The sequence below is a fragment of the Triticum aestivum genome, chromosome 5B (assembly GCF_018294505.1).
Source record: "Triticum aestivum cultivar Chinese Spring chromosome 5B, IWGSC CS RefSeq v2.1, whole genome shotgun sequence".
Taxonomy (NCBI): domain Eukaryota; kingdom Viridiplantae; phylum Streptophyta; class Magnoliopsida; order Poales; family Poaceae; genus Triticum; species Triticum aestivum.
Window position 1 is genome coordinate 552,841,552 of NC_057807.1, and position 27,156 is coordinate 552,868,707.

The window sequence follows — 27,156 nt, forward strand, 5'->3', positions numbered from 1 at the left end:
GTCCCCTTCTGACACTTGATGATAGATGGAATTGAAGCGTCTCTTGATGTGCTTGGTCCTCTTGTGAAATCTGGATTCCTTTGCCAAGGCAATTGCACCAGTACTGTCACAAAAGATTTTCATTGGACCCGATGCACTAGGTATGACACCTAGATCGGATATGAACTCCTTCATCCAAACTCCTTCATTTGCTGCTTCTGAAGCAACAATGTACTCCGCTTCACACGTAGATCCCGCCACGACGCTCTGCTTGGAACTGCACCAACTGACAGCTCCTCCATTTAATAAAAATACATATCTGGTTTGCGACTTAGAGTCATCCGAATCAGTGTCAAAGCTTGCATCGACGTAACCTTTTATGATGAGCTCTTTTTTACCTCCATAAATGAGAAACATATCCTTAGTCCTTTTCCGGTATTTCAGGATGTTCTTAACCGTTGTCCAGTGCTCCACTCCGGGATTACTTTGGTACCTCCCTGCTATGCTTATAGCAAAACATACATCAGGTCTGATACGCAGCATTGCATACATGATAGAACCTATGGCTGAAGCATAAGGAATGACTTTCATTTTCTCTCTATCTTCTGCAGTGGTCGGGCTTTGAGTCTGGCTCAACTTCACACCCTGTAACACAGGCAAGAACCCTTTATTTGACTAATCCATTTTGAACTTCTTCAAAACTTTATCAAGGTATGTGCTTTGTGAAAGTCCAATTAGACATCTTGATCTATCTTTATAGATCTTGATGCCCAATATGTAAGCAGCTTCTCCAAGGTCTTTCATAGAAAAAATCTTATTCAGGTATCCCTTTATGCTATCCAGAAATTCTATATCATTTCCAATCAACAATATGTTATCTACATATAAGATTAGAAATGCAACAGAGCTCCCACTCACTTTCTTGTAAATACAGGCTTCTCCAAAAGTTTGTATAAAACCATATGCTTTGATCACACTATCAAAGCGTTTATTCCAACTCTGAGAGGCTTGCACCAGTCCATAAATGGATCGCTGGAGCTTGCACACTTTGTTAGCACCCTTTGGATCGACAAAACCTTCTGGTTGCATCATATACAACTCGTCTTCCACAAATCCATTCAGGAATGCAGTTTTGACATCCATTTGCAAAATTTCATAATCATAAAATGCAGCAATTGATAACATGATTCGGACAGACTTAAGCATCGCTACGGGTGAGAAAGTCTCATCGTAGTCAACTCCTTGAACTTGTCGAAAACCTTTCGCAACAAGTCGAGCTTTGTAAACAGTAACATTACCGTCTACGCCAGTCTTCTTCTTAAAGATCCATTTATTTTCTATGGCTTGCCGATCATGAGCAAGTCCACACTTTGTTCTCATACATGGATCCCATCTCAGATTTCATGGCCTCAAGCCATTTCGTGAAATCTGGGCTCATCATCGCTTCCTCATAGTTCGTAGGTTCATCATGGTCTAATAACATGACTTCCAGAATAGGATTACCGTACCACTCTGGTGCGGATCTTACTCTGGAAGACCTACGAGGTTCGGTAGTAACTTGATCTAAAGTTTCATGATCATCATCATTAACTTCCTCGCTAATTGGTGTAGGAATCACTGGAACTGATTTCTGTGATGAACTACTTTCCAATAAGGGAGAAGGTACAATTACCTCATCAAGTTCTACTTTCCTCCCACTCACTTCTTTCGAGATAAATTCCTTCTCTAGAAAGGATCCATTCTTAGCAACAAAGATTTTGCCTTCGGATCTGTGATAGAAGGTGTACCCAACAGTTTCCTTTGGGTATCCTATGAAGATGCACTTCTCTGATTTGGGTTAGAGCTCATCAGGTTGAAGCTTTTTCACATAAGCAACGCAACCCCAAACTTAGAAATGACAACTTTGGTTTCTTGCCAACCCACAGTTCATAAGGCATCGTCTCAATGGATTTTGATGCTGCCCTATTTAAAGTGAATGCAGTCGTCTTTAAAGCATAACCCCAAAACGATAGCGGTAAATCAGTAAGAGACATCATAGATCGCACCATATCCAATAAAGTACAGTTACGATGTTCAGACACACCATTTCGCTGTGGTGTTCCAGGTGGCGTTAATTGTGAAACTATCCCATGTTGTTTCAAATGAAGACCAAACTCGTAACTCAAATATTCTCCTCCATGATCAGATCATAGAAACTTTATTTTCTTGTTATGATGCTTTTCCACTTCACTCTGAAATTCTTTGAACTTTTCAAATGTTTCAGACTTATGCTTCATTAAGTAGATATAACCATATCTGCTCAAATCATCTGTGAAGATAAGAAAATAATAATACCCACCATGAGCATCAGTACTCATTGGACCGCATACATAGGTATGTATTATTTCCAATAAGTCAGTAGCTCGTTCCATTGTTCCGGAGAACGGAGTTTTAGTCAACTTGCCCATGAGGCACGGTTCGCAAGCACCAAGTGATTGTTAATCAGGTGATTCCAAAAGTCCATCAGTATGGAGTTTCTTCATGCGCTTTACACCGTTATGACCCAAATGGCAGTGCCACAAATAAGTTGAACTATCATTATTAAACTTCAATCTTTTGGCTTCAACACTATGAATATGTGTATCACTACTATCGAGATTCAACAAAAATAGACCACTCAGCAGGGGTGCATGACCATAAAAGATATTACTCATATAAATAGAATAACCATTGTTCTCTGATTTAAATGAATAACCGTCTCGCATTAAACAAGATCCAGATATAATGTTCATGCTCAACACTGGCACCAAATAACAATTATTCGGGTCTAAAACTAATCCCGATGGTAGATGTAGAGGTAGCGTGCCGACCGCGATCACATCGACTTTGGAACCATTTCCCACGCGCATCGTCACCTCGTCCTTAGCCAATCTTCGCTTAATCCATAGCCCCTGTTTCGAGTTGCAAATATGAGCAACAGAACCAGTATCAAATACCCAAGCGCTACTACAGGCATTAGTTAAGTACACATCAATAACATGTATATCAAATATACCTTTCACTTTGCCATCCTTCTTATTCGCCAAATACTTGGGGCAGTTCCGCTTCCAGTGACCAGTCCCTTTGTAGTAGAAGCCCTCAGTTTCCGGCTTGGGTTTCTTCTGTTGTGCAGCAACATTTTTGTGTTCTTCTTGAAGTTCCCCTTCTTCCCTTTACCCTTTTTCTTGAAACTAGTGGTCTTGTTGACCATCAACACTTGATGCTCCTTTTTGATTTCTACCTCCACAGCCTTTAGCATCGTGAAGAGTTCGGGAATTGTCTTGTTCATCCCTTGCATATTATAGTTCATGACGAAGCCTTTATAGCTTGGTGGCAGTGTTTGAAGAACTCTATCAATGACACTATCATCAGGAAGATTAACTCCCAGCAGAGTCAAGTGGTTATGGTACCCAGACATACTGAGAATATGTTCACTGACAGAACTATTCTCCTCCATTTTGCAGCTGTAGAACTTGTTGGAGACTTCATATCTCTCAACTCGGGCATTTTCTTGAAATATTAACTTCAACTCTTGGAACATCTCATATGCTCCATGACATTCAAAACGTCTCTGAAGTCCCGATTCTAAGCCGTAGAGCATGGCACACTGAACTATCGAGTAGTCATCAACACGCATTTGTCAGGCATTCACAATGTCTGTAGTTGCGGGCGCGAGTGGTACACCTAACAGTGCTTCCAGGACGTAATTCTTCTAGGCAACAATGAGGATAATCCTCAAGTTACGGACCCAGTCCATGTAGTTGCTGCCATCATCTTTCAACTTAGCTTTCTCTAGGAACGCATTAAAATTCAAAGAAACGGTAGCACGGGCCATTGATCTACAACAACATAGACATGCAAAATACTATCAGGTACTAAGTTCATCATAAATTAAAGTTCAATTAATCATATTACTTAAGAACTCCCACTAGATAGACATCCCTCTAATCATCTAAGTGATCACGTGATCCAAATCAACTAAACCATGTCTGATCATCACGTGAGATGGAGTAGTTTTCAATGGTGAACATCACTATGTTGATCATATCTACTATATGATTCACGCTCGTCCTTTCGGTCTCCAGTGTTCCGAGGCCATATCTGCATATGCTAGGCTCGTCAAATTTAACCCAAGTACTCTGCGTGTGCAAAAACTGGCTTGCACCCGTTGTATGTGAACGTAGAGATTATCACACCCGATCATCACATGGTGTCTCGGCACGATGAACTTTTGCAATGGTACCTTGAAATTTTGAAAAAAAAATTGTTAGTAATGGCGCACTTCTATGTGGTGCGCCATTACTAAGTCAGATAGTAATGGCGCACCTCTAGGCATACTAATGGCGCACTATAGGTGCGTCATTAGTATCTGGTATACTAATGGCGCACCAGTGATGCGCCATTAGTAAAAAATTCTAATAGCGTGATGCTAGTGGCGCACCTGTAGTGCATCATTAATGGCCAAAATAGGTGCACCACTAGCAGGCCTTTTCCTAGTAGTGCAAAATAAGATGCATAAAAGATAAACATCAAATGCAATCAAAATATGTGACATGATATGGCCATCATCATCTTGTGCTCATGATCTCCATCACTGAAGCATCGTCATGATCTCCATCGTCACCGGCGCGACACCTTGATCTTCATCGTAGCATTGTTTGTCGTTTCACCAACTATTGCTACTACGACTATTGCTACCGCTTAGTGATAAAGTAAAACAATTACATGGCGATTGCATTGCATACAATAAAGTGACAACCATATGGCTCCTGCCAGTTGCCGATAACTTTGTTACAAAATATGATTATCTCATACAACAATTTATATCACATCATGCCTTGACCATATCGCATCATGGCAAGCCCTGCAAAAACAAGTTAGACGTCCTCTACTTTGTTGTTGCAAGTTTTACGTGCCTACTACAGGCTTCTAGCAAGAATCGTTCTTACCTACACATCAAAACCACAACGATTTTTCGTCAAGTGTGCTGTTTTAACATTCAACAAGGACCGGGCGTAGTCAAACTTGATTCAACTAAAGTTGGAGAAACAGACACCCGCCAGCCACCTATGTGCATAAGCACGTCGGTAGAACCAGTGTCATGAACGCGGTCATGTAATGTCGGTCCGGGCCGCTTCATCCGACAATACTGTCGAATCAAAGTAAGACGTTGGTGGTAAGCAGTATGACTATTATCGCCCACAACTCTTTGTGTTCTACTCGTGCATATAACATCTACGCATAGACCTGGCTCGAATACCATTGTTGGGGAACACAGTAATTTCAAAAAAAATCCTACGATCATGCAAGATCTATCTAGGTGATGCATAACAACGAGAGGGGAGAGTGTGTCCACGTACCCTCACCGAAAGCGGGAGTGTTAAGTAATGCGGTTGATGTAGTCGAACGTCTTCGCGATCCAACCGATCAAGTACCGAACGCATGACACACCTCCGCGATCTGCACACGTTCATCTCGGTGACGTCCCTCGGACTCTAGATCCAGCTGAGGCCAAGGGAGAGTTTCGTCAGCACGACGGCTGATGACGGTGATGATGAAGTTACCGGCGCAAGGATTCGCCTAAGCACTACGACGATATGACCGAGATGGAAAACTATGGAGGGGGGCACCGCACACTGCTAAAGATCAACTTGTGTGCCTGCCCCCGTATATAAAGGAGGGAGGGAGAGAGGCCGCCCCCCTAGGGGCGCGCCAAGTGTATGGAGTCCTACTAGGACTTCCAAGTCCTAGTAGGAACCCTTTCCCTTTTAGGAGTAGGAGAGAAGGAAAGAGAGAGGGGGTAGGAAAGGGCAAGTGGGGCGCCGCCCCCTTTCCCTAGTCCATTTCAGACCGATGGGGGGGCACCTCCCCTTGGCATGCCTCCTCTATTTCCTGTATGGCCCAATAAGGCCCATTACTTCTCCCAATGAATTCCCGTAACTCCCCGGTACTCTGAAAAATACCTGAATCATTCGGAACCTTTCTGATGTCCGAATATAGCCTTCTCATATATGAATCTTTACGTCTTGACCATTTGGAGACTCCTCGTCACGTCCGTGATCTCATCCGGGACTCCGAACAAACTTTGGTCATCAAAACACATAACTCATAATACAAATCGTCATTGAACGTTAAGCATGCGGACCCTACGGGTTTGAGACCTATGTAGACATGACCGAGACACATCTTCGGTCAATAACCAATAGCGGAACCTGGATGCTCATATTGGCTCCTACATATTTTATGAAGATCTTTATCGGTCAAACCGCATAACAACATACATTGTTCCCTTTGTCACTAATTTGTTACTTGCCCGAGATTTGATCGTCGGTATCATCATACCTAGTTCAATCTCGTTACCGGAAAGTCTCTTTACTTGTTCCGTAATGCTTCATCCCATAATTAACTCGTTAATCACATTGCTTGCAAGTCTTATAGTGATGAGCACTACCGAGAGGGCCCAGAGACACCTCTCCGAAACCCGGAGTGAAAAATCGTAATCTTGATCTATGCCAACCCAACAAACACCTTCGGAGACACCTGTAGAGCATCTTTATAATCATCCATTTATGTTGTGACGTTTGATAGCACACAAGGTGTTCCTCCAGTATTTGGGAGTTGCATAATCTCATAGTCTGAGGAACATGTATAAGTCATGAAGAAAGCAGTAGCAATGAAACTGTAACGATCATAATGATAAGCTAACGGATGGGTCTTGTCTATCACATCATTCTCCTAATGATGTGATCCCATTCATCAAAGGACAACACATGTCTATGGTTAGGAAATATAACCATATTTGATTAACGAGCTAGTCTAGTAGAGGCATACTAGGGACTTTATGTTTTGTCTATATATTCACACATGTACTAAATTTCTGGTTAATACAATTCTAGCATGAATAATAAATATTTATCATGAATTAAGGAAATAAATAATAACTTTATTATTGCCTCTAGAGTATATTTCCTTCAGCGCGACAAGTAGAGATCACCGACGTCAGATTCGGCTTCTCCCACCCCTTAAATTCTCCCAAGCTCCCAAGTTAAGAAAAATGTTTCAAAAATTATGATTTTTTTAAAATGTTCACAACGGCATGTGTATACATTCCTTAAAAAAATAATTATGCATCCGTATTTCGAGTTTGGATTTGATTTTTGTAGAGATTATAGACACATGTTCTGTGAACAATTTATTCAAAAAAATAAATTTATTCTTTGAAAGATGGGGGAATGTTTCTTTAGCATGGTTTTTAGGTTTTTTTTTTAGTTTGTGATTATTATTTTTTTGAGGTAATTTGAGTGGTGCGTCTATAATTGGTTGCCCACGGAAGGCCCTCAGCCCTCTCATTGCCGGCCCATTCATGAAACGCCCCGTTCCTCTCTCTTCTCCGACCCCTCCGCCGTCGCCTCCCAACCTCGCGGCGACGGCCGGCCAGCGAGCGATGTTCGGTCTGCAGGCGACCGTCATTAGTGGCAGGGCGGATGGCGAGTGACACGCGCCTCACCTCTACGACGACCACGACCGGCCGCCAAGGCGCCAACGCCCCGGCCCTCCGCTTCGACGCCGGCAAGCTCGAGCGCCTCATCGACCACTGTCTCCTCCGCAGGTTCGGTTAGCCCCTCCTCTCGTCTCATACACCACACCATACTAGTTGGATCTTGGTCAATTAATACGGTCATGTTACTGCATAAGTCTGAATATTGGTCAACTAGCTGAATTTTGAAGAATGCTACTCCTAATCTTGGTCAATTTCTAATAGGAGTATTCTTTCTGTATAGTTGACATGTGCTGTTAGAAATTCCTCGCTGTTGCCGCGGGCGCTAAAATGAAGCTCTCGTTTCCGTTAGCACATTATTGCCGCGGGTGCTAAAATGAAGCAAATATTTGTGGGTTGCTTTAGGTCAATGCCATGATCATTCAGGCCACTGCATTATTAGCTAACCTTTCGACAGGTAGCATGCCATGAGGGGTAGTCGACACTCGACAGTTAGCACTCCCCGGTCGTCTACAGTTAGTCCCCGGAGATGGAGAAATTCGTGCACCTCTAGCTCCTCCACTACGCCGACAGTTGAGCCGCCTCATCTCCATTTCTTCCTACATTACGTGATTACTCCGCAATTGAGCTTCAGGCCCAATTCCTATGGTCGTGCTACTGCACAAGTCTGAATCCTGGTCAACTAGTTGAATTCTGAACACTGCTATGTATTTCTTTCTGTAGTTGACATGTGCTGTTGGAAGTGACTGTAGAAATTTCCTCACTATTGCCAATGAAGCTCTCTTCCCGATTTCCATTAGCATATTATTTGCATTTGTAGTATTCTACCATCGAGGCCATGATCGGATTATCGTTTTCCTTTCAAAACCCTTGTAAAACATACAGGTCTCCGTCGGTCGTTTCTTTTCTCACCGGAAATCCCTCACAGCCTGGTAAGTTATACCTGTAAATTAAATACCCTTGTATTAAAATACCCCGATGATAAGCACGGCCTGAAGCAAATATTTTTGGGTTGGTTTAGGTCAATATCATGATCATTCAGGCCACTGCCTTGTTGACTGACCTTTTGACAGTCAGCACTCCCTAGAGCTCACTGTCTTAGTGCAAGATTCCAAAAATACAGCAGATTTCCTGCTTATCTGGGTGGAAGCCCCATGATTGACTTGCCCATGGCCCACGGCCACTATTGTGGAAGCCTAATTCATGACTGACTTGACCTCTACGGTCCATGGCCACTTGGTAGTGGTGGAAAGCATCATCTGAAGTCCACTTTGGTGTGCTAGGGAGCTTGTCAGCCCTGCCGACTAGCACATAGTTTTCATGGTATGCTGCCTGCCTTGTATTATGCAGAGACGTAGTGGCCCCAATCTGAATTGGGCCACTGCTGTCCTAGTCTAAATTTGATTGGTCCCAAATGGATCGTAGTGACATTCCGCATAATCCAAATTTGGTTGGTCCCAGTTTACATATACATCCTCTTCTTCCTTTGAATAGCAGAGCAGAGCAGAGCACATTCGCATTCACACTCTTCGAATTGGGCCACTGCTGTCCTAATCTGAATTTGATTGGTCCCAAATGGATCATAGTGACATAAAGCGTGAGACAGTCAGCTCAACATATTCTGTTCAAGTCTGTATATATGTACAACCCTCTTCTTCCTTCCTCGAGTAGCAGAGCAGAGCATATTCATACTCTTCCCCATGCCTCTCCTCTACATATTAGTTCTTGGGCTTCTCCTCTCACACACTTCTCGCCGCTGCTCTTCTGCACCTGCAAGCGATACCCTCACTGAAGACCAAGTGCTTGCCGTCGGTGACAAGCTCGTCTTGACGAACGGCAAGTTCGCGCTCGGCTTCTTCCAGCCAGCAGCGAGCACTGTCAGTAAGTCCCAGAACTCCACCGGCTCCAGCTGGTACCTTGGCATATGGTTCAATAAGATCCCGGTTTTTACTGTCGTGTGGGTTGCTAATCGGGAGGAGCCCATCCCCCATCCCAACATCAACTCAGCAAAGCTCAAGTTCTCAAGTGACGGCGATCTTGTCATTGTCACAAACCGTTCTGATGCCGTCACTGAATCCCTTGTTTGGTCCACTCATATTGTGAATAGGACACAAGTCAGTAGCATAAACACCACCACCTCGAGTGCCGGTGTTCTCTTGAACAGGGGAAACCTTGCCCTACTCACAAATAGCAAAGTAATGTTGTGGCAGAGCTTCGACTATCCAACAGATATCGCGCTTTCTGGCGCCAAGCTTGGCTGGAACAAGGTCACCGGTTTCAGTCGTAAGTTCATATCAAAGAAGAGCCTCATTGATATGGGTCTTGGCTCATACAGCCTAGAACTAGACACCAGCGGCGTCGCCGTCCTCAAGCGCCGCAACAATCCCTCTGTAGTCTATTGGCATTGGGCATCCTCCAAAACATCATCAATGAGTGTTATACCAACACTCAAGACAATTATAGATTTGGATCCACGCACCAAAGGCTTGATGAACCCAAAATATTTTGACAATGACCAAGAGCAGTACTACATGTACACTTCACCGGAGGAATCATCGTCTTCCCTGTTTGTCTCACTAGACATCTCTGGTCAGGTCAAGCTGAATGTTTGGTCGCATGCCGACCAGTCTTGGCAAACCATATGTGCTGAGCCTGCTGATGCCTGCACTCCAGCTGCTACCTGCGGACCTTTCACAGTCTGCAACGGCAATGCACAGCCATCCTGTGACTGTATGGAGAGCTTCTCTCAGAAGTCACCACAGGATTGGGAGTTTGAGGACCGAACAGGAGGATGCATCAGAAACACACCTTTGCATTGCAGCACTAGTGGTAACAACAAAAACATGACAAGTTCAACAGACATATTCCACCCCATTTCTCAAGTTGCGTTACCCTACAACCCACAAAGCATAGATGTTGCTACCACTCAGAGCAAATGCGAAGAAGCTTGTCTCAGTTCCTGCTCCTGCACTGCTTATTCCTATAACAATAGCAGATGCTCTGTCTGGCATGGTGAACTGTTCAGTGTAAATCTGAATGATGGCATTGATAATAATTCTAAAGATGCCCTTTACCTTCGCCTTGCCGCGGCTGCAAAGTTTGAAAAAAAGAAGAATCAAACAAACATAAGAGTTGTAACTGCTGCAAGTATTATTAGTTTTGGGTTACTGGTGCTGATGCTGCTGGCACTGATTTGGAGGAACAAATTCAAGCCATTATACAACAATCAAGGTAGTGGCGGTGGGATTATGGCCTTTAGATACACTGATTTAGTTCGTGCTACTAAAAACTTCTCAGAAAAGCTGGGAGGAGGTGGTTTTGGATCTGTATACAAAGGAGTCTTAAGCGACTCAACTAGTATAGCAGTGAAAAGACTTGATGGTGCCCGTCAAGGAGAGAAGCAATTCAGGGCTGAGGTGAGCTCAGTTGGACTAATCCAACACATCAACATTGTGAAATTGATCGGTTTCTGCTGCGAAGGTGATCACAGGTTACTTGTGTATGAACACATGTTAAATGGGTCTCTTGATGGTCATCTATTTGAGAGCAATGCTGCTGCTGTCCTAGATTGGAACACCAGATATCAAATAGCCCTAGGAGTTGCCAAAGGATTGTCCTACTTGCATGAGAGTTGTCACAAATGCATCATACATTGTGACATTAAGCCAGGAAACATACTCGTGGATGCATCATTTGTTCCTAAAATCGCAGACTTTGGGTTGGCTGCGTTTGTGGGAAGGGATTTTAGCCGAGCTATGACTACATTCAGAGGGACTGCTGGTTATCTTGCCCCAGAGTGGCTTAGCGGAGTTGCAATCACACCAAAAATTGATGTTTACGGCTTCGGCATGGTACTTCTAGAAATCATATCAGGAAGGAGGAATTCCTCACTAGAAACACCATACAACACTAGAAGCAGCAGCACCAGGTACCAGAATGCTGATTATTTCCCTGTGCAAGCCATCAGCAAGCTTCACGGCGGAGATGTCAAGAGTTTGGTGGATCCACAGTTGCATGGTGACTTCAATTTGGAAGAGGCTGAAAGGGTTTGCAAAGTTGCGTGCTGGTGCATCCAAGATAATGAGTTTGATCGGCCGACTATGTGTGAAGTGGTTCGGGTTCTCGAGGGTCTACAGGAGATTAATATGCCCCCGATGCTGAGACTACTTGCAGCTCTAACAGAACAATTTAGTGTTGTAACTTCAGTGTAATATTAGTAGTTCATAGAGAGTGCTTCACATACGATCGATGTTATTAATCTTTGTTTCTTTAAAATTGTAATCTGGAGTGGAAGGAATGAAGGAAGAAGGCAAGCTTTCAGTTGCTAAATCCTCTGTTATTTATGTATTTGTATGGTAAGCAGACATTGTAGAGAAAAATTGCAGAATTTGAAATATGTGTGTTTTGTTGATGGACTAATTTGATGTTTATCCTTGAATCCTTAAATCGAAGGAAGATGTTGGTATATATATATATGCCACTACCCATTTTGCATCAAGAGCAAGCATAGCCTGGTCTCGTGCCTCCCTGGCTCCCTCGATGGTGTGGCCTCTTCACATGGTGATGGCACCCTGGACCCACGGACAAGGGTCCAAGGGGAGCAACAACAAGGAACGTTTTGCTGCAGGATCACCAACAGGCAGTCTGCGATGCAACCTGCTTGGCGAAATGTGAGGCTTGCTCCAGTGCCGGCGTGGCTGTGAAGGAAACATGCTCATATGTCATATGAATGATAAAAGGAATCCAGGTTTTAAGATGGGACTATTGCTACATGTAAATGCAATCGATGTGTGTTTGTTTTTCTGCTATAACCTTTTGAGTTTCTTGGAGATCAGAGTGATGATAGAATTCTTATTTCATAATATATTTACCACATTATATATTACTACAATGGCATTCTTTCTTTCTGTAACGATTTTTCTTGAAACTAACCTCGCTAATAATGGCGTTTTTATATGCAGCAATCTAGAAGAAACAGCCACCAGTGAAAGATAATTTCTTACGTAAAGTGCTCTGGCTCGAAGGGGAGCCTTGGCGCAGTGGTAAAGCTGCTGCCTTGTGACCATGAGGTCACGGGTTCAAGTCCTGGAAACAGCCTCTTACAGAAATATAGGGAAAGGCTGCGTACTATAGACCCAAAGTGGTCACCGGGCTGCCCTTTTTAAAGTGCTCTGTCTCCTTGAGTCCATGCTGAAAAAGCAATCCAGAAGCATCCTCCTAAATATTAAGGATTTGGTAAAGGATTCCCCACCAGCAGCAAAGAACTGTTTCTCTTCTGATTGCTGCATTTTTTTCCCTTCCTACTATTTGCAAATGCCCTGATGTTTAACTTGGGAAGGATGAAGCACAAGCTTCTCAAGGTACTGCATTGCAGTGTGCTTACACCTTCATAGGAGTACTAAATTGCTTAGAGAAAAAGCTGCAGCAATTCATCCTCAATAAAAGCAGATAAGTGCTAATTCAGGTGTTTTTTTCAGACCTGGGATGGGAACTTCGAAACTTCTAATTAGGGTGCAAGGATAAGTTACTATTAGCATGCTTAGGAAAGATGCCAGGTGTATGCTAAATACTCCCTCCGTAAACTAATATAAGAGCATTTAGATCACTACTTTAGTGATCTAAACGCTCTTATATTAGTTTTCAGAGGGAGTAATTGTTTTCAAACTGTACCTAATCAGGAGACTGCATAAGCTGTATAGTTGTCTGGTATTTTCATATGTCTGTCTGATTTCTGTGTAGTCTTGGATAAACCAAATCACTCTGTAAAGACAGTTGAATCTCAGGCCATCTGTCTAGAGAGTTGCTTCCGGCGGGGAGTTGCAACAGGGCCAATCTGGGGCCCTACGTCTCATCCATATCTCTGTTCATGACAGACAGGCCAGCGGCTGTACGACGGCCTTTCTGCGAGCTCTCTCTTCACTCCCCCCCCCCCCCCCCCCCCCCCACCACCACCACACACACACACAGTCCAAAATTGTGTTTGCCCACAGGTCGCCTTGACTTGTTATGAAATACTCCCTCTGTTTTAACATAGATGACCCAACTTTGTACTAACTTTAGTATAAAGTTAATAAAAAGTTGAGTCATCTATTTTGGAACGGAGGGAGTAGAACACTGGAGCTTAAAGTAAAAGCTTCGACAAGGTTTGCGGGATAGAATGAATTTCTTCTTCACTCACACTTTGGGACACATTGCATCTTGCGTTTTTCCATGTACATACTTCCAGTAGTAGCAATGGATAGTGGCTCCTTCACCATTGCTTATTTAGGTTGACTGGCATTGCCAAATTACGTCGCTGATTGTTGTGTACTTCTGTTGAACATTACATTAGGTTGTTGATTTTCTGTCTTCTGTCGGAAGAAAAGATTGTTTATTACTTGGTTGTTCTATTTGTTGCCATATTTCCTGTTCTGACGGTAGAGGTGGCAGCCTGTTGTATGGGTGCTCTGCTTTCAGATATATTGATGTACTCCCTCTGTAAACTAATACAAGAGCGTTTAGATTACTAAAATAGTGATCTAAACGCTCTTATATTTGTTTACGGAGGGAGTATGTAGTACTTCTGTTATCCTGAACTTGGCAATGCCATAAAAGAAAAGCTTGCCTGTGAGTTGCTTTCTTTCTGATATTCTGCAGATTAACCATTGGCACTTACAAGTTCACTGAGAGGAAGAATCGACTGCCCTTGATCGACCTAATGAGAGGGATTGACGAGTCTTATGTCTGGGTTGGACCATGCTCCAATGAGCCTAGGATGGTGCCATAGCTTGTCTAGGTATAACTTAAATATCAGTCCTGAAGAGGTGCGCATGGCACTTTGATATTGCCACTACTACCGCCGTTCCTTTTTTTCTTAACTGAAGAAGCCCCTTTAGTGTGATTTTTTATAGATAAAAAAGGTGTACAAGATTTGCATGTCCTTAGGCGGAAAAAAATAAAAATAAAAAGCAGGTTTAAACAAGGGGCTCAAACAAAAAGATGAAGCAACCAATCTAACAGGGGTTGATCTAGAGAAGGCTTCACCCGGAATCGATGAAACTTGTGTAGCTCATATGTGTTTTAAGTTTGCCAACTGCAGCATACCACATCGAAAAGGCTTCACCCGGAATAGATGTGACTTGTCTTGTCAACAGACACCAGCCTGCACCGCTGTCGGAGCTGAGTACCTCTATTAAAATCGTGAAATGGCCTGGACATGCATGCTTCCACTGCAAATGCTCCGTGGTTTGTCAAAACAGAGCACGAATCTTGACGATGCTCGACGCACAGGATAACCGAGGATCGGGACTCCCGGGTGCTACCACACCTTTTTGTTGTGTAATACCACTGTACTCTTTAAAGTTGTGCAATTCTAATGTGAACTGAGCGTAACTCACATGTTCAAGTCCTATATTTGGCATGGGTGCTTATAATTTTCTGGATTATTTCAGTATATAATGGCTTTATATTTTCATTGGTAAGACTAAAGGTTATATATGTAGTTAATTGTTTTTTAACAAAAATATATAATGAGGGAATTGAATTTGGGTTTGATGTGGAACCAAGAATCAAAATCGTGAAATGCCATGAAATGTAAAAAAAGACTCAGAATTGTGGAATGTCGGCCAACTTATGAATAGACAAGGGAAAAACATTAGCAAACACCCAACCGATGAACATTCAAACCAAAAGCTCAAATTTTGTAGAACCCATTGGAAAAATTGATAACAACAAATATTTAGCATGATTTTAAATTGAGTATCTACCATGAATTGGAGGAGAGTTGATAGCTGTAAAAATTATGGGGTGTCAACTTAATAGTATGGGCGAATTGCCAAGCTCACATAGTTACGACTGGATGCTGTTTGAACACCAAATTTTGCAATCGCCTACAAAATTTGGTCATAATCACAGCCACAAAGTTTCGTAATTTCTGGAAAAAATTTGCTCTTTTTTTATTCCACTGTTCATGTTGGGTGCAGTATTCCTGGTTGTGACCACAACTTTCCTAGAAGAAAAATTGTTTAGGGCTTCTTTGAATCCAAGGACTTTTGTACGAAATTTAGAGGATCGGAGTCCTAGAAATTCTTTTGCGAAGGTTGTTTCGTTTGCATGATTGAATGTCATCACAAGTTTACTGTGTACTCCTTTGCATAATTAAGCTTCAAAAACAAGTTTCTATCTAGTTGAATCTCTCGTAAATAGTAATTTGTTTATGCCATGGTGCAATCAATAGAACATGGACGTGTGCATCACTCGACCCAGGTCGATGTCGTTTTCCCCTCCGGACAAAAAATACCATGATGTAAAGCAAACAAACTTGGTAGGTACTCAATTTGAGTAGACCATAGACGCAACGGAGCTTGAACATGTGTAGAGATGGCCGGGGGCGGAGGCAAGGGGTGCGAGCAGGTGGCAGGCACGGACCCCGTCATCTCGCCCCCCTGTACGTGAATGCTCGTAAGCATTTTTTGTATATCAAAGTAGCGACATCCTACTAGTTTTTATTGTGTTCCCGTTTTGAGCTACAATGGACCAATATTCTAGCCCAAAGGCCCAACACAGAGAATCACTAATTGTACTAGCCGAATCGTGAAAATAGGCACAGCTGCAGCCGTCAATCTCGTAGTGAGTTTTTTTCCTGGTTTTGTTCGTGGCTTCGTGCGCACATGCGCCGTCGCCTATTGGCCCTCGCTGCTTCTTTCGCCGCCGCTGGAGCACAAAGCATTCCATGCTTCTCCTCCAATGATATAATCTTTAGCTGCTTCATCAACAGATTTTGGCATCATACTGCATCAACTTCAAGGTATGTTACTGGTATAATAGTAGTACAACAACAAACTGCCGGTGGATTGGTCAGATCTAACACACGTAACAAATTTAAATTCTTGGTGAATTAGTGGTTTGTTCAGCTTACAATTTCGAAACCTAATTTCACTCTTTGTTTAACGTTCCAGTGATTGGATTATATATGAAGAGGAGGAAAACAACTAAAATAGTTTCTTCCTAGGGAGGCGTACTTTCAGCTCCAACATCATGCTACCAAAAGTACAAGTCCATCTGACGCGTACATGCTAAAGCTATTATTAAACCAATAAAAATTTATCTTATTGGTATTATCAAATATATATTGCCGCACAATCATATCAATGCTACTTTTAACGCTAAATACTTCTATTGTGTCCCTTCAGCCATTATTATTTTTATCACCCACCCACATGTCTGGCTCCGCCCCTGGAGATGGCAATGCGGGCCGGAACATGGGGTGATTTGCCGGCAAAACAGCCTGGTGCGCCATGGCCAACAGAACGTGGGGTGATTCACCCACTTCACCAGGACATCAGCCTGGTGTGCCATGGCCAGCAGATGGCACGGAGGAGACAAAAGTCGACCGTGTATCCAGCAACGGTGCAAAAATATCGAGAGACCTGAGTTGCAGATGAAACACCCAACCCTCGGATCACATGTAGGCACGCTAGAGTCCCTATAGCATGCATCAAGACCAAGGAGTCAGTCTTGCACTGCTTGATGTGAAGCATACGACCATGTAGACATACATATTCAACCAGGATCACAAGAAGAAATTTTTATCCACTTTGGGTATCCATCAAGCACGAATCTTGGGGCAACACCCATGGGGCTTAAACATATGTAGTATGTTAGAATAAACTCTTGAATTGCATCGACAGATTGAGAACGTGGAAGCAACATGCAGATAGCAAAAGAGAAAAACACTTGATAGAGTAGACAAGACATGGCACCAGGATGGATGGGAGGATGATGGAGGGTCTAAGCCGGTATCAGCCGTGCCATCGTGTCTCTTACGCAGCAACCTTGTCGTAGTCCACCGCCAAATGCACCTTGATTAGAAGCTCTGCAGTGGCCGCTGCTCACTGCACGGCCCTCCAAGCTCTTCATAATTCATTAGATAGTAGTGTAAGACGCAATGCAGCATTGGTTATCTCGCTAAAACAAGGTTTGACTTGTGCACTTATCATGTAAATTTAAAAATGGTAGGGGAATCGAATGATTGCTAAACTAGCATGTCCATCGAGAGCGGCGATGACATCATCCAATTCCTCCTATGACTCCATTGTCACGAAACCGAATCCCAGTGAGCACCTAAGGTCTCTATCGTAGACAACCCTCGCATCGACCACTTTGCCGTGCTCGCTGAATAGATCCACCAACCAAGAGTCATCTATTAGATAAATTAGCCTTTAGGCTAATCAACGTAAGGTCCTAATCTCGGACTAGATCAACAACTTTATGCGGAAGCGTACAAACTTACAGGTACTTGGCGATATCTCCTGCGTACTCGATGCAGCCCCTGTGTAGCCCACGGCTGCACCTTTGCGTCTCCAGTGGCGAGGAGATGTTGGGGAAGAAGCAGCACGGTGACGAGGACGGCAGCAGGGTTGCCGCAGGCACAGCTCTGCGGTGGCCGGTGGTGGAGATGGCCTTCACGTACCTCAACACATATTCAGGATCAGCAGTTAGGTGGTTTAGATTGATATACTGTTATCCATAATGAAAACTCCCTTTTCCTTATATATGTGTGTGTGCTGGGTATATGGGACCAAACCCAAACGTGTGGATGTGTGGTGTGCTTCCGATCATTGCACACTTGGGGTCAAAAGGCTCCCCCTTTTCTCGCATGGTTTGTTTCAACCGTAGATCAATTCCAACATTCTCCCCCTTGATCGTAAGGTTAACAAACATCATAAGCCCATTCTTAATAAAAATAATATACCAAAGTAAGGTGTTGTAATGGCCCAAAAGTGTCATTAAACCTCGATACTTATAGTTCACCATTCTTATGGGAGTTGGTTTATTGAACGGTCCTCATTTCCAGGATCAAAAGGCTTTCCAGCAACCCCATGCCGGCAACATAATCATAAGTATGGGTGGCAAGCTTCGATAAACGGATCCGTAGAACATTCAAATATACTCATACGCTCAACTTCAATAGCTTGATCCTGGATTCTATCTTTCACAACACTAAACATATTGTCAATGGCTTGGCAATGCCATTCAACTTGTTGTTACTCGCATAGAAAACTGAGTATCATATTGCAGTAGGTGGTTAAAAATATGTTGTCTACCACCATAATTTCGGGAATACAATTTCTTGACATATAACCTGCCCAGTAGCCTAACATGCCACATAATTAAATGCATATTTTTAATGCCATCAGTGTCATTAAGGAGCTTTTTCACAATATAACTCCATATGCAAGAATGAGAATGTAACGTAACGTGGAAACTTTAATGTCCACACATCTCGCATAAACAATGTCCGAATAACACAAGATATCAAGGTTATCAAACTTCTCATTAGTAAGCATGTAAACTTTATTGTCTTGCATATCTACAAGGCTGTAGCGGTTTTTCTACTAGTCCATTTCTGGACTAACTTCTATATATATTTGCCAATTATCCCGATCACAAACAAGGGCACGTTCATACCTGAATAAACATATTGCTTCTGACAACTGAAGCATAAAGGAATCAACATTATCTGATCAGTTCATAATGGTTCCTTGGACACCGAAATGTCCACCTTTATTGCCCTTAACTTTAGTAGTAGGTACAATAGAGTACTACCACATAATATTTTCTTTCGTACTCTATCGATGTATGTCTTCATAATAAAACTTATACTCCATTCAGACCTATATCTTGGTGAAATTCAATACAAGCAAAGTATGAGGCGTCACCAAGATCCTATGTCATAAATAGAAGATAAAAAGTTATTGGCTCGCCAAAAATATTCCATCTTCACAAGTTAGTAATCTTACTCCCCCTCGTTTTATGGTACGAGAGTCCCAATCCTTGTATTATTTCATAATTGTATTTCTTTAGATAGCATGCCTTATGTCAAACTTCTCCATGACGAAAACTTATGGTTAAGTCCTAAGACCATTCTTAACTTAGCCAACACAAGAGCATGTTATAATAACAATCCAAGCATCACAACAACTCATTGAGTAAACTCTATTGAGTTCCATACATCATTAGAGCTCGTTATCACATAAACCTCTAAGATGATCGTTCACACACATTATCAATCACAGGGTAATTGTTAAGTCTCAATATTAAGTATTGCAATAGGCATTTCTTCTCAACTTACCTGATGCATATGAATAAAGATCTAATGGAGTTATCCTTAAGATTCATGTTCATACGCTCCAGGTTCCCTAATGATCACTTTATTTAAAGGATGTAAAACATATCCAGAATCTTGACAATAATCATTTCAATTCTAAACCACAACACCGTTGGGCTGAAGATGGAAAAGAACTTAAAGAATAGTGACAAATGATTATAAACGATGTTAGTCAGAAATATAACCACAAGCCACATGAAACTGACAAACTTGCCACTTGAGTGAAGTGTCACATATGATTATAAACGACGTTGGTCATATATAATCAATATGTTACATCGTGATGGTCATTAGACTAGCAAGCTTGCCACTTTAGCATTCGTGTCTGCTTCGTGATGTTCATAAGGGACTAAGTACATGCTAACATGATAAAGGAGTCATTTTTCATTCATTCTTATAAATAAGATTTGTTGCATCTTAATTAGAGAACCAACATTGGAATGTGCATTCTCCAACCAAGACTTCTCGTTGGTTCCATCTTAATTAGAGAATTGAGATACATAGTTTTCTTAGTTGTACATGCTATAATCTAAGTAGGAGAAGTGAACGCGATCTCTCATATTAAATGAGACTTCCAGTCTCCCCCTCGAAATGTGTTCTAAAACCACAAATTTGATGAGGTCTTATTAATTACACTTCTCTTGCATCCTCAATTGTAACATAGCATATAATTTTTACAAAAGATTCAGTTAGTGAAAACATAATTCGTCTCACTATAGGGTTGGACTAACATTACATAATTGGAGTTGACTTAATAACATATAAAATAACGTCAGCTATTCGAGAGACCAAATCAAGGTTTCCCAATAACTAGGAGCATGAACAAAGCATCATCAATAAGATGAAGAATTAAGTCATCTCCAAAAACTAGTGGAATAAATCCAATAGTTTTGATTTTAATCTCCTTTGCATTAGTGATGTGCATGATGGCACATGCTTCCTCTCCCAATGTCTGTCTTATCATCATGATTAACATCCTTCAACCTTAGTGGCAGAAAAACATTGGGAGATTCCTTACATGAGACAGTGATCTCCACTCTCCATGTGGAAAAGTTATTTACATAAGGTTCTTCTATGCCAAACAAAAGTTTGACATCATTATTATTGCTGGAAAAGAGGAGACAACTTTATGATCATCATAACAAAAAATCAAGCATGAACTAACCATGCAATGCCATGAATAAAAATGTGCTTAATTTTTATTCTAATTTGTATCACCGTTGTGCAGATAACAAAAAAGAACCTTACTCATTCGCAAATGACACATGAAAAATATAATCAATTAGAATATCATCATATGCCATTAGAACGCTTGCTCATTAAATCTCTAATCAAAACTTCTCATTGGTTCCATTTTTACCAGAGAGATGTAAAATCTCGTAATGACCAGCAAGAACTACGACTAAATTAATTTCCATCATTAACATAAAGTAACATCATAATATAATTGTGTGTGCCATGAGGCACAATGATGCCTTTTGACACTAAATCTCACAACGCTAATGTAAATATTGAACTTGAGTGTCAAAATTATCGTTAGAATTGTCAATGACATACAATGAAAATGACATTGGAATTAACATATAAATATGAATGTCCCTCCCACCGAGTAATCATTAAAGAGGGCATTCAGAGTGAAAATGTCATAAATATAAATGCCATTGCCAACATTAAAATTGGCATTAACATTATCGTCAGGTTATCATAAGATTAAAATAATAAACTTTGGACATAAAGTTACATAAGAATTCACCAAATAATAATATTTGACAAATTATGATGGTCAAATAAATGGCGATGGACCAACGGGGTGTTGTTTGAACGTGGAGTAGTTTCATGCACCGAAAAGCAAGGCAGGCCGCGCTTTTTTGGTCGGCACGCTCCTTCAATGCCGGTCGCAAGGAGAGGTCACATTCGCTCTGGTCGGGCATGAATGCGGCACTGATGCTCTGAAGCGCCGCTGACCGTATCGGGCATGAAGCACACGCGGACGAGGGAGGGGTTTAATGATGGGCCGGGGCAATTAGAAGCATACGTGGCAGCGATCCGGACGCCCACAAAGCTACCCCTAGTTTTTCTCCGAATTATGGGAATATGTGCGTCTAGACCATCGAGCGAATTAATATAGGACTGTGTTGAATGGCAAAACATGTTCGGACCATACATACCTTGCACCTCTCTGATGTACAACGACCATGCCTCTGTGACATATGCGCCCATGCACCTCACTAATGCACACCGGCCATGCCTGTGTGACATATGCGCCCATGCACCTCTCTGATGCACACCGGCCATGCCTCTGTGAAATTTGTGCCCAGGGGAGCCTGAAGCTACTACTCTACTAGATTGAACAATGTTGAAACCCGCAGCCCTCTGGCTACCTCTCCTCTCACTCGAATGGAGATGGAAGAAGAAGAACAATGGACACAAGATTTTTCGGCCGGGATATGAACGTCGCCATGGGCGCACAAACGCCCTAATCCTTTTCTCGCTTACAGTGGCTGGCTACAAACTGAAGGCGCACACCCGCAGTCAACAAACTCAGGTCTGGGGTTTTTATACCTGCGCGTGCGCACGTACACACCGCATCCCACCTCCCCACGCTAGCTAGTGCTCACGATCCGCCCGGCCACGCGTGCACGAGGCACCGGAAGCGTACTGCCGCTAACAGCCTACATGCATGCGTGTTACACACCATGACGACCCACACATGCATTGACGCCCGGCTAAGTAGCTAGCTAACTCACGCGACGCACACAACTGACCGAAAAACAAATCCAAGTCACGATTACTCTAACAAACTCCCCCTAATCTTAACTTGCCTTCTCGCTGCACCATCACATGAGACATGGCTCGTCGTCAACCGTCGCGAGGAGTACATCCGCTTGCCGTGCGCTCGCCTTTACCGGGGTTGATGCAGCTCCCGTCGTTTCCGTCGCCATGACCGTGACCCAGCCCACGGAGCCAACCTGGTGCACCGACGCCGATCGCACCGCCAAGCGTCCCCCCTTACGCACTGACGCCCGGTCGCATCATGCTCCGTCACAACTCCGGCGACATACGCCGAGCTCCTTCTCCGCCGGTGACACACGCCTGGCGTCCCTCGGCGCCCCGCGCGCACCCGACGCGCTCGACGAGCCCGACCGCACCCGTGCGTCCCGCACGTCCCGCGCGCACCCGACGCGCCCGACATGGCAGCCGCCAGCGACAAACGCCGGAAGGATGTAGCCGAACTCGAGCACAACGGCGACATACACCTCCTTCCAACGTCAATCGCACGCTTGTACACGCGTCCGCGGTCCGGCGTGTCCAGTGCGCACCCATAACACGCACGGTCGCGCCTAGCTCGCCGCCACGCTTATTGCTCTGTACCGCTACGGCCTCAACCGCAGCGCAGCACCTCCATGCCGCCATGCCACTGTCTGTTGTTGGAGCCGCCACCACGCAGGTCGTCAGCGGCCTCCTCACCGTGCCGCCGCAGCCACCGTGGCTTCCTCGCCTCGCCGCGCACCTTCATAGACTGACACACGGCCCGGAGCTTCACCGCGCAACCGCCAGCAAACGCCGCCACCGCCGGCACGCCTCCGGCAAGGGGACGACACCCAAGATGGACCAGCTCATGATACCAATTATTGGAACCGCAGCCCTCTAGCTACCTCTCCTCTCACTCGAACGGAGGTGGAAGAAGAAGAACAATGAACACAAGATTTCCGGCCGACGCATAAATGCCCCAATTTTTTTCTTTCTTATAGTGGCTACATGGCTACAAACTGGAGTCGCACACCCGCACTCAACAAACTCAGGTCTGCAGGTTTTTATACCTGCGCGTGCGCACGTACACACCGCATCCCACCTCCCAACGCTAGCCAGTGCTCACGATCCGCCCGGCCACGCGCGCACGACGCACCGGAAGCGTGCTGCCGCTAACAGCCTACACGCATGCGTGTTATTCATTCCGTTCCTAAATATAAGTATTTTAGATATTTCATTATGAACTATATATGGAGCAAAATAAATGAATCTAGACTTAAAATACATTTATATACGTCCGTATGTGGTTTATAGTGGAATCTCTATAAAGATTTATATTTAAGAATGGAGGAAGTACACACCATGACGACCCACACATGCATTGACGCCCGGCTAAGTAGCTAGCTAACTCACGCGACGCACACAACTGACCGGAAAACAAATCCAAGTCACGATTGCTCCTAACAAACAACACGTACCGTGTAGCGCGCGCTGAGCTGAGATGGGATCATGGGAGGCGTGATAACAGATGGACTTGACCGGACGGTGTAAAATGATGTGACGTGGGGCCAGATTCTATCAAGCTAATTGCAGGTCCATTACGTGACAAAAACGATGCAGCTTCCCCGGGGACTTGAAATAACGCCGTCTGGGGGCGTGCCGGCGTTCCCAAACCGCCGCCCCAAGCTTGCCCCAGACACGGTTTTTTTAAAAACAAACTCGGCCAAACACGACACATATTTGGAGAAATTTAGGCATTTCATTGATATTTATATAAATTTAAAACATAATTTTAAAATAAAATAAAAACTACCACTACTAGTCGCGGCCGGCGCCCGCCTTCTACATGCCGAGGTGCATGTAGAAATTGGTGTAGTCGCTACCGTCGTCGTCACCGTCGTCATCGCCGCCGTCCTTCCTGCACCCCTGACCTGCGTCGCCGATGCGTGGGGGGTTGGACGGCTCGGGCGCCTCGTCGTCACTATCCTCGAGGACGATGATACCGGCCTCGTCGCTGCCACGGTGCCGGACGGCGATCTCCTCGAGGGCGCGGCGATGGCGCTCCATCTCCAGCCGGACGTAGTCGTTCCGCGCCCATTTGAGGGTGGTCTCATCGTCGGCAGCCATGGCCTCGTGCTTTTTCTTGACGGCGACGAGCACCGGCTCTGTCTTCGGCTTGACGAGGCGGGAGGAGGGAGTAGAGGGGCCACGACCGCCCTTGTTGATGACGAGGGCGCCGCCACGGGTGCGACGCCCGAGCGGCATCTCCCGACTCCTACTTGACGGGGAGGAGAGCCAGCGATCCGGAGGAGCGTGAGCCCGACGAGGGCGAGGAGCCCGTCTCCATTCGCCTCGGCATCGAGGAGCTGCCCCGGTGGCAAGAGAAGGAGGGGGGCACCGGGTACTCCAACCATGGCTCGTTGCCGGCCTCGATGTGCTCAAGGACGACTTCGAGCGTGTGCCCGGAGACGCCCCACCATTGGCGTCGCCCTTCGTCGTTGTGGCGGCTGCGGGGTTCGGCGCCGTTCATTGAGGCGAGCTGGTTGGCGTGGCGACAGTCGAAGTACGCCATCCACGGCGGTTGCTGTCGGGGGAGTACCTCGGCTTGTTCCGCATGCTCTCAGGCAACGACGACCGGATGCACACGATCTCGACGCGTCGATCAGCGCCGATGGGCGGCGGCGGCCCCGGGACGCCGCCGGCAATGAGCTTCCAGGAGCCCGGCACCCGCATGTCCGACGGGGCTGAGTACTCTGCCTCGTATAAGAGGCAGGCCTCGTCCTCGTGCAGGTGGTGGCAGCCAAAGCCATTGGATGTCGCTCCGTCGTCGGGGCAGCGCTCGGCCATGGTCAACAGAGGAGGGCCTGGGAGAGAGAGGAGAGGGCGAGAGGAGAGTCGTCGGCGGCAAGAGGGCGAGATGGTTGTCTTCGGCGAGGGGGGGGGAGTGTGTGCGGCAACCGGCGAGGCAAGGGGCGGCTTTTATAGCAGCTGGTGGGCGACGAGCGGGCGGCATGCGTGTGTACGCGTGGCGGGAGGGGGCAGGGCGTGCGTTGGCGGCTCCTTCACTGCGCCGCCCGTGAGGAATCAATGGAAGGCTGACCGACGACAGCCTTGGCATTGGTTCCTCGTGGGAAAACGAGGCGATGAGGACGACGAATACGGCTGGTCGCTGACTCGGCGGGTCACCAGGCTTTCGCGCCAAAAATCTTTCCCCCGGCGCCCCCACCGCGCCAGGTTCGGCCTCGGTTCGCCGGCGCCAAATTCAGCCTTAGTAGGCGAAAAGTGGGCTTCAAGGGGCACGACCGGGCCGGGTTTTTTTCGCGCCGGCGATAAATAAGGGCCTTGGGAGGCCTCTTGGGGGTGGGGGGGGGGGGGAGTGGAGATGCACTCACAATGTAAGACATTGCAAGCAAAGAGCCTGTGTTGGAATTTCAAAGAAGAAACCGGGTAGGCCAGCTCTCGAGCCTTGACCAAAACCTTCAGGTTCATTCAGTTTGAAAAAAAATTCTTGGAAAAACATTGGAACAAGCATTTTAGAGAAAAAATTCTTACAGATGCATTCAGTTTGTAACAAATGCGTACATGAATTTTGTAGAAATATTATTCATTCTTGTGCTTTTAGAGGAAACTATACATCCACTCAAAGCTCATTTTACGCGTAGAAATGAGCCAAGTCAATTGCTTTGAATGACAAGTGTCATCCTATCAAATACTATACTACTTCTTCTTTTTTGCGAAAAAAATACTATACTACTTCTAATTCCTATATATTGGTTTTCTCCAAACCAAATGAGCTCTCAAATTCTCAACTATAGTATCCGTTTGGTTAGGTATCAATTAGATCAAGGTACACCTTCTATTCCTCCATTGATTGATATTCAAAAATCAAAAATCAAAATTTGTGGCGGAGCTACAAAGAAAAAACTAAGCTGGCCAGACTAGAGAGAACCAATATCTTAGAATTCTGCATCATAGCCACTAGTTAGAGCAACTTCAATGGGGCGACCCATTTTGTCCGCTGCCGTCCATTTGGGTCGGCGCGGACAGAAAAGTCGGCCCAACGGACGGACCCAAACGGACGCGCGTATGCTTTCGTCCGCCTGCCGACCCATTTCCGGCCCATTTTTGAGCCGGATTTGCGTCGGCGCGGACACAAGACGGACGCGCGCGCGCTCGCCTTCTCTCCTTCCCGGGCCCGTTGGTCGGTGACGCACATCCTCGCCCGCCTGCTTCGACGCCGACGCCGTCGGCCATTTTTTCCAATAGAAAAAGGATACATAGATAGTTCTAGCGTACACGGATAAAAGAAAAGATCAACTACTCGTCGCTTTCCGACTCTGACTCGGTAATGTCCTCCTCCGACGTCTGAATGTAGGCGTCAGCATACCGCTCTTCCTCGAAGTCCCACCCCGACGTTTCTCGTAGCTTCAGTTTCAATTGAGCGGCCTGCTTCCGCGCACGCTTGTCCTCCCGATAGGTGGCTCGCTCCGTGTTGGGGAATGTAGCAGAAATTCAAAATTTTCCTACGAGTCACCAAGATCTATCTATGGAGAAACCAGCAACGAGGGGAAGGAGAGTGCATCTACATACCCTTGTAGATCGCTAAGCGGAAGCGTTCAAGAGAACGGGGTTGAAGGAGTCGTACTCGTCGTGATTCAAATCACCGGAGATCCTAGTGCCAAACGGACGGCACCTCCGCGTTCAACACACGTGCAGCCCGGTGACGTCTCCCATGCCTTGATCCAGCAAGGAGAGAGGGAGA

The 27,156-nt window shown here is 44.9% G+C and overlaps 1 protein-coding gene across 1 annotated transcript; it reads left to right on the plus strand.

Annotated features, from left to right (window-relative positions):
• The first annotated feature begins 9,053 nt into the window (after positions 1–9,053).
• LOC123113145 (G-type lectin S-receptor-like serine/threonine-protein kinase At2g19130) lies at positions 9,054–11,824 on the plus strand. Its single transcript, XM_044534296.1, has one exon. The coding sequence runs from the start codon at positions 9,196–9,198 to the stop codon at positions 11,704–11,706; it is 2,511 nt and encodes an 836-aa protein (XP_044390231.1). The 5' UTR covers positions 9,054–9,195; the 3' UTR covers positions 11,707–11,824.
• The last annotated feature ends 15,332 nt before the right edge of the window (positions 11,825–27,156 follow it).

What these genes read in the sequence shown, in the direction of transcription:
- LOC123113145 (XM_044534296.1), top strand. Translation starts at nt 9,196, where the DNA reads ATGCCTCTCCTCTACATATTAGTTCTTGGGCTTCTCCTCTCACACACT.